Source organism: Carex rostrata, chromosome 3 (genome assembly GCF_964058835.1).
Source record: "Carex rostrata chromosome 3, lpCarRost1.2, whole genome shotgun sequence".
Taxonomy (NCBI): Eukaryota; Viridiplantae; Streptophyta; class Magnoliopsida; order Poales; family Cyperaceae; genus Carex; species Carex rostrata.
In genome coordinates, this window is record NC_135920.1 from 2,219,101 (window position 1) to 2,228,377 (window position 9,277).

Here is a 9,277-nt window from a genome sequence, read left to right on the forward strand (position 1 = left end):
ACAACAGTAGGATACTGGTCATTTACATGAGCTGACGAGAGACCTGATATGTTCCCCGCAAATTCCTCTCGTTTCCAACTGTATCCCAGTACTTTACTTTTATTACCATAATGCCACTGACCGGGTTCTTCTTTTCTCTATATATACTCTCCTCTCCACCAAACCATTCATCAACTCTAGCTTCTCCTCTCTCTAAAGCCTAAACATCAATCAAAAAAGCATTAGCTAGTACTCAACACAACAACAAAATCACAATGCAGTACGGTGCAACGACTGAATCATGGTACGTAGCGGCATCAACCCATGCAATGGACCCGCTTGAACGAGTCGAGCGACTTGCCTCAGAGAATGCAGTTGTCATCTTCAGTGTCAGCTCTTGTTGCATGTGCCATGCCGTGAAGCGGCTCTTCTGTGGCATGGGGGTGCACCCGACTGTTTACGAGCTAGACATGGAGCCGCTCGGAAGAGATATCGAGAGAGCTCTGGCACGGCTTCTCGGTGTGGTGCCCCCTGTCGTACCTGTCGTATTCATAGGAGGGAAGCTGATTGGTGCAATGGACCGGGTGATGGCTTCGCATATTAACGGCTCTCTCGTGCCTCTGTTGAAAGAGGCTGGTGCACTCTGGCTCTGATTTTAGGGTTTCTGATTTAGTAACAATTTATAGCTTGGAGTGAGGTTGGGAGGAGCGTTGGTTCTTTTTAGTTGCTAATGATACCTCCGTTTTGGGTTTAAATTGTGTGGAAGGTTTCCTCTTTCAGGTTTTTTTTTTTTTTTTTTTCTTTCTCTTTGTCATTCCTTTCATGGTTTTATTTTGCATTTTTAGCGTTCTTAGTTGTGTGTGGATTTGAGATGTTTCAGTTGGTGGTGGTTTTTAGGAGAAAGGATGAAAGATGTATCTGTATAGAAAGGTTTTTATCAAAGGAAGAAAAGTTGGTTTACATGCTATGCACGCTTGTGCATGCGTTCATTCTTTCTTTAATGCATGGTTGCTTTTAGATAGGGTTGGTGACAAAATAATATATTTAATTATCTGATAAATGTGTCGTAACAATTATTTTACAAGTACGTACACCGATTAGGCTATCGCTTTCGTTACTTGCAATTCAGTTTGCTAATATGTGCATTATCGCGTAATTAATTAATTTATTCAGTCAACTAACTAGATCAATAGCTTTTTCTTTGTTTTTTAATTTAATCTTGTGGTCCATCAATGCATGCATATATAATAAAATATGTGCATCAACCGCAGTCAATAAGAGCATTAAACAAATTGAGGTACAGGATAATTTTGTCTTCCGATTTGCTTAAGTCTCTCTCATTTTTCTTCTAATCATTTAGTAAATATATATATAAATATTGACAAGAAAAAACAATATTTTATGCCAGTAAATTCTAAATATCAATATCTCACACTTTTATCGAAAAGTACAAATTAAAACTGCATGTATATTGTATACCACAGATATATAGTGATGAAAAATAATTGGTAAAAAAAAAAATATAGATGGCAACTCAGGAGGGCACCAAGAAGTATATATATATACATGGAATTAAATATAGTTAGAACGTGCATAAATTTTGAATGGATATTTAGTTTACAGTATCAAAGCCGAATATTGAAAATTTCTGACCCAACTAAAAGATTACTGTAATCTAACCGAATCTAATTCTATTAGATTTTTCTAAGTAAATAATTCAAAATACGACTCAAAAAGACACTATATATAAATCTGCAACACAATCCAATTAGATCTAAATTTGAAATAAGCCGAATCTGAGATGACCATAAACTATATAATATAATATAGTTCCTGACAATCAGCTATATAATTGAAAATTACCTGACACAATTTATCAGATATAAATATAATACTGTCATCTGGTCTACTCGACTCAAATTAATTGATCCATTAGATTAAAAACACCAATGATTTGAAACCAGTAACAACCCACATTTTAAAGGATTCTGGATCCAAGACAACTCGAATTTGAATGAGCTAGAACCCAATAAAACAATTGCATAATCAAGCCACCTAAATCACAACTTGATTAATTACACGAGACCCAAGAATTATACAAATCCTATATAATGATCACCTCTAAAAGGCTTGATTACAATTTGATATTGTCAGCTGGCGATTTTGAGATAGAAGAAAGAATTAGCTAAACAAATACTATTTTATTCGGTTATGCTCGACACAAAATTTTCATAAATCAACTTGCCAACCTTATTGTTCAAAAAAAAAAAAATCTATGTTGCTTTAAAATGTGATTTGAGTAAATCAATTAATTTTGGGCTTACTTTTCAGAGATACTGTATTTTTTGTTCTTCTCATTCTTTGATGTCAGAAAAGTTGGTCATTGCAAGTGAATTTAAAAATAAAAACCAAATGTTTATTAGCGACGCCTGGGCTGAGGAAGACTCTGTTGATTGGAATTTGCTAGATGATTAGACTCTATATTATGTTGTGTTGTTATGTTAGTTGTTTTGTTATGCAGGGTTATGTTACCTATTTTTGTTTGAACTGATATGTTTTGTAAGTTGTAACTGAACAGCTGTAAGTCTGATTTTGATCTTGGTACATGTTTAATGTTTTATGTACCAGGTTAGGTCAGTAAGAAGTTGTACCTTTGTTATGCTCAACCCAATCATTTTCTATTATTTTTTGAAAAATATTTCCAACATTGTTAAAAAGAGAGAAATCCCATTAAAGGGAGCAGGAGTTGTTTAATTATTATGACTGTTAACTTTTAAACAAAAAATGTAGAGTTATATATTGCTACGTACGGTTTCTTGATGATTTTACTATATTTTTCATATTAAATGTTATAATTAAGCTCAAAACAATCATCCCTATTTTTTACAGATATAAATTTTTGGAGTAAGAAATAGAATCAGATGGCAAATAAGAAGAGAGAGATTTGCAATTTGCAAAGGGAATGCGTCAGATTGACACGACGTCATAGCTGGATTGGATGACATCAACGAAGGAACGACCATTGAAGAACCTTTCTCGCTTCCCCATTGGTACGGTTACTCAATTTTTCGGCGTGGGGAGACAACACTGTCAGCTGAGCAAATGAAAGCGAGGCACGCCAACAAGCGCTCTGTCTCCTTGCCTCAACCGTTCCTCTGAGGACAAGCGCACGCGCGATCCCAGGCGCGAATCTCCAGGCAGACAACTCGAGGTCGCTTGACGTACACGTGTAATTTTATTAGACGATCTGTTGTTCTCTTTAATTTGTTTCAGCTCATATATGCAGTATGGAGGGAGGGAGGGAGGAGCTATAGCCTATAGAGTATTCAGAGGGGAAAGACTTGTCAGAGAGAACTATAGAGTACAACAGATTGTGTTGGATTGACATGAGGCCGGATATGAAGTACACGAGGACTGGAATGAATAACAGGGCCAGCAATGGGTTGGGTTGGGCTGGGCCAGTACTCCAAATTGAAAATAACTTTTTGGAATTAAATGGGTCATGGATTCTTTTGAGCAGGATTCTTGACAGGGCCCACATAGTGTTCTTCAGCAACATCAGAGCAAGCACAGCCGGATTCGATTGAAGCAAGCCCATCGTTGACGGGAGAGGGGGCTGTCCGATGGCCATCGGACCCAAAGTGGTTCTAACGGGTTCTCTCATCGTCGGATCTGCTTTAGGATTCGTGCTCGTAATTTCGCGTTTGTTTTAAAATTCGTACACACGAATTCTAAAGCATATCTGACGGTGAGAGAACCCGTTGGAACCACTTTTGAGTCCGATGGCCATCGGACACCCCCCTCTTCCATCGTTGACTAGATTCTTTTTTAGGGATCCAACCCCCCAACCTACATCCTCTGCCTTGATGCACTGTTTAAGTTTAGCTCTGAATCATTCGGTCTAATTCAGCTCACGACCTGCAGAATGCAGTGCACAAAATTCTTAACATTCGGATGATTAAAACCCCACACCACAACACACGCACCCTCCCCCGTAGTCACGATAATAGATTTAAAAAGAAAAAAATCGCTGGAGCATAATTTTGTGGGCCATATTTGTTATTTTCTTCAAAGTCCAATAAAAGAAAAGAAAATTTGTGGTAGATCTATTTTACTATGGCTCTCTTATTCTAATGTTATTGTTTTTGTATATTAGAAATAAAATTAAAGATGGATTATGACAGAAGCGACCGAAAACATTATCAGCTGTCTTATTTTTAAGGGTACGTTTGAATGAAACAAAGAATGGAGCTAATCTCAAGTTTGAGAATAGTAGCTAATTAAATTTTTGGTAGAGTTAGTAGAATAGTGAGCTAATTCATAAGACAAACAAATAATAGTGGGTTAGTGCTATTTTTGCTCTATTCAATAATCGAATAGCTCAAAAGAATAGTGTTATTCTCAGGTTAGTGCTATTTTTGCTCCATTCAAACCCACCAAATAAAGTGAATTGATCGCTATGGGCTTCATTTCTTTACAATATTTATTCTTGCAAACTTAGATAATATAAATTAATATAAACTGGGGTCCTCGACAAACTTTAAAATCGCTAATGATGACATTGAATCAATGATTTAAATCTAAACGAAGTATTTGAATTTATTCTCAGCTTGCACTATTTTTTGCAAAAAAATAAAAAAAGTCAAAACCCAATTTTCATTAGCTTTACCTAAACCATGGACGGAAGTTTAAATGTTGGTTTCCTTCACACGTGCCATTCTGCATAAAGTCAAAACTACGATAATGTATATATGTATGGTATGTATGTGGTATGTGTGTATATATGTATAGACTATAGTTTAGTTTAGTATAAGAAGAAGAAAAATTCAGGTCAATCTCGCATGTGTTTGGCATTTTTATTTTTGCGGGAAATGCTCGTAGACGACTGATTAATTCTAGTCAAATATGTGATAGCGCGCCGGTGATTTTGCATGGATAGTTTATGGTGGATTAGCAGTAAATTATAATTTTACCGACAATCAAACTGAACTAATGCAAGATTGGCAGAAAACTATTGCCTTTGATCGGTGTGGCTACGTCGTTTGGGTTTAATTAATAGAGAAATTCGTAGCTACATAAGAATAATTAAGTGAGGCTATGGTAACATGCATATTATCATATAAAACATATAAAAATTAATGTACTTGTAAATAATTTTTTTTTCCAAAATTCATTTTTTTTTAAAAGTTCAAATAATCAATCTGAACCGTTTAATATAATCTCCGTATAAAAATATATCAAATTTTATATATTTTTACTTTTTATTAATAGATAAAAACATCACTTAATTTGAAAATTATGGACCATCTTAAACAAGTTATTTTTATCTAAAAATAGTAAAAAGAATTCTAAAAAATATAAAATTTGATTTTCAAATATATTTTCTTATGAAGACCATATTTAATAATTCATATTGACTATTTAAACTTTTAAAATATAAATATAAATTCAAAATACAAGTCTGATTCGTAACGTTCATATTACCATAACCTCAATGTATTATAATTTACTTTGTGAATTGAAACTCAAGAAAGAAAATTTCTTATAAATGTTAAATTAATTGAGTGGCTTGACTGAACTTGAGAACTGTTGTGTTATAAAATTAACATAAAAGATTTAATGAAGAATAGTGAAGAATAAGGTGCCGAATATTTAATGAGGAGATGATGCACTATGAGCCTCAAAAATAAATATCTACTAGCAAGGCAGTTGGTATGTGGATATCTGAGATTTATCCAGTAGCGAGATAATGACTTCAGCGTAGATTGGGTATAACTGGGAATCTAGGTCAAACCAACATTATTATTTTTTAAGAAAATACATTAGGTCAGTCATTAATTAATATTTTCGAATTGAATTGAGGAAGCGCATATTCAGCCATTAATTATTTTGAGTGGCAAATTTAGGAATTAATGAAGTTTAAAGTAGTATTTTTACAATTTCAAAGTTCAGAATGACAATTTTACAATTTGAAGGTTTTAGAGTGGCAAATAACTAATTTTCTTGAAAATAAAAGAAGGGGAATTTGTAAAATTATCTCTCCATTGCTCTAACTGGAGATGTCCAGTAACTTAACTTGTATAAAAGTTTCATTTACCAACAGAAGTTACAGAACTGAGATTCTTTTTTTTTTCTTTTTTTTTTGTTGAAATTTTCACAGAGGATATGAAGTCAAGCTTGTATAGAAGTTCCATTATCGAAAACCTTTCGAATAAAACAAATACATTAAAAAGGCAAGTGATAAACATTGTTTGAGATTTTTTTAGTAAATGGTACAAACTTTATAAAAGAAAAAATTATAGATATGCACTCAATTATTGACATTATTCTTATTAATTTAGAGATTTTGCTGGAAAGAATCTACAATTCTACTAACTTACATAAAAAAAAACATGTAAATATTTTAAAATGAACTTTCTCCATGATTCCTGCTGTATCATACTGATATTAAAGTCATATATCATTAAAAAAAACTCTAAATTTCTAATTTGTTATACATAAAATTGAAGACAGATTGTGTTGGATTGACATGAGGATATGAAGCACACGAGGACTGGAATGAGTTAGACAAATACAAAGTGCATTTATTTACTTATCTTATAAAATTTCCTCCATTTTTGTATGTTTGGATGTGTCAAGAATAGAGGCTATTTGGAATAGCAATGTGCATTCAAACAACATTTTTGCTATTCAAAATACCTGCTATTCAGAAAAGCTAGAATAGCTAGAATAGTTGCTATTATCTATTCCTTGTAAATGTTGAAATAGCTACTATTCAAAAATGTGATGAGAGGAAAAAATGATTTTTTTCTCGGATTTTCGCCAACATACTCCCGAAATAACAAAATTGACACTACTTTATGCTATTTTCACGTTGTGACAATTCGTTTAAGACCCCACTTATCCATATTTTCTCCTAATTAACATTATTATTTATCGGTTATAACTATTTACTATTTCAAATGTACAATCCAAATAACATTTTTACTAATCCAAATAGCATCATTATCACACTAATCTAAAAATTACTATTTTTTATTATTATTTATTATTCTCAAATTTCGCTATTCTAACTATTTTAGCTCTTATCGAAACGTACCCGCGCCTCACCTCTAAGAGTACAGGACTAATAACAGGGCCAGTTGGGCCAGTGCTCCAAATTAAATAACTTTTTGGAACAAAATGGGTCATGGATTCTTTCGAGCAGGATTCCTACTTTCCTAGGCTCTTAGCAATTATCACCCGACAGAGCAAGCAAAACCGGATTGGATTGAGGCAAGCCCATCGTTGACCAGATTGAACTTGAAAATTTTTAGTCTACTGGTCTATAGACTAAACATAAGAGTAAAGCTAGGGTGTGACGTGCTCATCAAGAGAGTTTGGTGAGCACAACTCCAAAAGTATATCGGATTGACTTCAAATGCCGAATTCAAACCGTTGAAATCCTTGTACTTCATGAGTGATGCATGTACATATAAAATTTAAAAGTTTCGAGTTTATTTGCTACACGGTCAAGCGGTCAAAGAAAGGAACTTTTTATAACTTAATTTATAAGTTGTTTTATATATTCAATTTTTATCATTTCTTTGACCGCTTGACCGTGTAGCAAATAAACTCGAAACTTTTAAAATTTTATATGTACATGCATCACTCATGAAGTACAAGGATTTCAACGGTTTGGATTCGGCATTTGAAGTCGATCCGATATACTTTTGGAGTTGTGCTCACCAAACTCTCATGGTGAGCACATCACACCCTAGCTTTACTCTAAACATAATGTACTAAAGTTTTCAGACGACAGACTTCTCACTTGAGTTGAGACGTCACGTCTAACACACGCCTAGCTAGTTTGATCCAGTGCTGTAAAAAATTTCGTTTAGGCCGATTAATCGGTGGATTAGTCATTGGTGGTGATCAAATTGTCATGAATTTTTCTGACTAATTAACTGATTATTTCTGATTATGACCAATTATTCCCGATTAATTGTTTGGCAGAACCCGGCCCGTCTGTCGACCGCATACCGTTATTTACAACACTGGATTGATCTAATTATTAGTTGTTTTTGGATTTCAAATATATGAAGGAAAAAAAATTATATACGATCGTTGAAACTTGATTCGATCAATCATCCGGATGGTCAAGAGAAGGGCAACACCCTCCACCACCCGTCCCGTGTCTCGATCCTCCAAAGTAACTCAAACTTTGAGTTTGGGTTCAAACCATCTGATCAGAATTAATATTTGTGCATATTATGAACTACGGTTTGGATCTATATACAAAGTTTGAGTTACTTTAGGGATCCCGCCCCCCGCGTTTGCATTCTTTGCCTTAACGCACCGTTCAAGTTTAATTTTGAATCATCCGATCAAAATTCGGTATAATTTAGCTCACACCTGTAGTGCACAAAATTCTTTAACATTAGGATGATTTAAACCCCCCCCCCCCCCCCCCCCCCCCCCCTCCTCCTGCCGAATTCAGATACAGCGAAGTAACCCAATTTTTGAGTTTTAGCTCGGAACCGTTCAATTCAAATCCGCAATAATTCATCTCAAAGTAGAGTGCACACATCCCAAGTGACAGATTCAAATTCCGAGACGATCCCAAACAACAGATTCGAATCAAACGGTCTCGATTAAAAATCCAAAATCGAATCCGAACCCCCTCCCCGCCCGACACTCTCCCTCGTAGTCACGATAATAGATTTAAAAAAAAAAAATCGCTGGAGCATAACTTTGTGGGCCATATTTGTTATTTTCAAAGTCCAATAAAATAAGAAAATAAAATATGTGATAGATCTATTTTACTATGGCCTCTGATCGGAACGCCTAAAAAAATGAAGAAATGAGAATTGGAAATAGAATTCGTGTCGTACCACTGATCGGAACCGGAGAAGCTACGAGAAATGATTTCAGTCGATGGGATTTGAGAGAGATCGAATCGCATTGAAAATTCCTTCTCAAAACCATGAGATTTCGCAAGAATCGTACGGATAAAAGTGATAGGACTGAAAAGTCCTCTTCTTCCCCCTTCTCCTTTTCTTCTTATCTAGTTGCCATCGTTTTATGTAAAACTCCGACAATCAATTTAGATTATTTCTCCTCGTTCAGTCGTTCTGGTGAAAAGTAAAGAAACAGTCTTTCCTGTAATGACTTTTCTTTAATTTATATTTTGTTAGTTTTGCTAAAGCGACAAAATCAAATGGCATAGATGGTAAATTATGAGAATTTGATGTCTTTGTTTTGTTTCATCAAATGAAATCTTGTCGGTGAAAATATTCTTTCCAATCAGAAAATTTCA

At 34.4% G+C, this 9,277-nt stretch overlaps 1 protein-coding gene across 1 annotated transcript; it reads left to right on the forward strand.

Annotated features, from left to right (window-relative positions):
• Nucleotides 1-243: 243 nt before the first annotated feature.
• Nucleotides 244-946, forward strand: LOC144551959 (glutaredoxin-C3-like). The gene has a single exon (XM_078300071.1). The coding sequence runs from the start codon at nt 255-257 to the stop codon at nt 630-632; it is 378 nt and encodes a 125-aa protein (XP_078156197.1). The 5' UTR covers nt 244-254; the 3' UTR covers nt 633-946.
• Nucleotides 947-9,277: the final 8,331 nt, after the last annotated feature.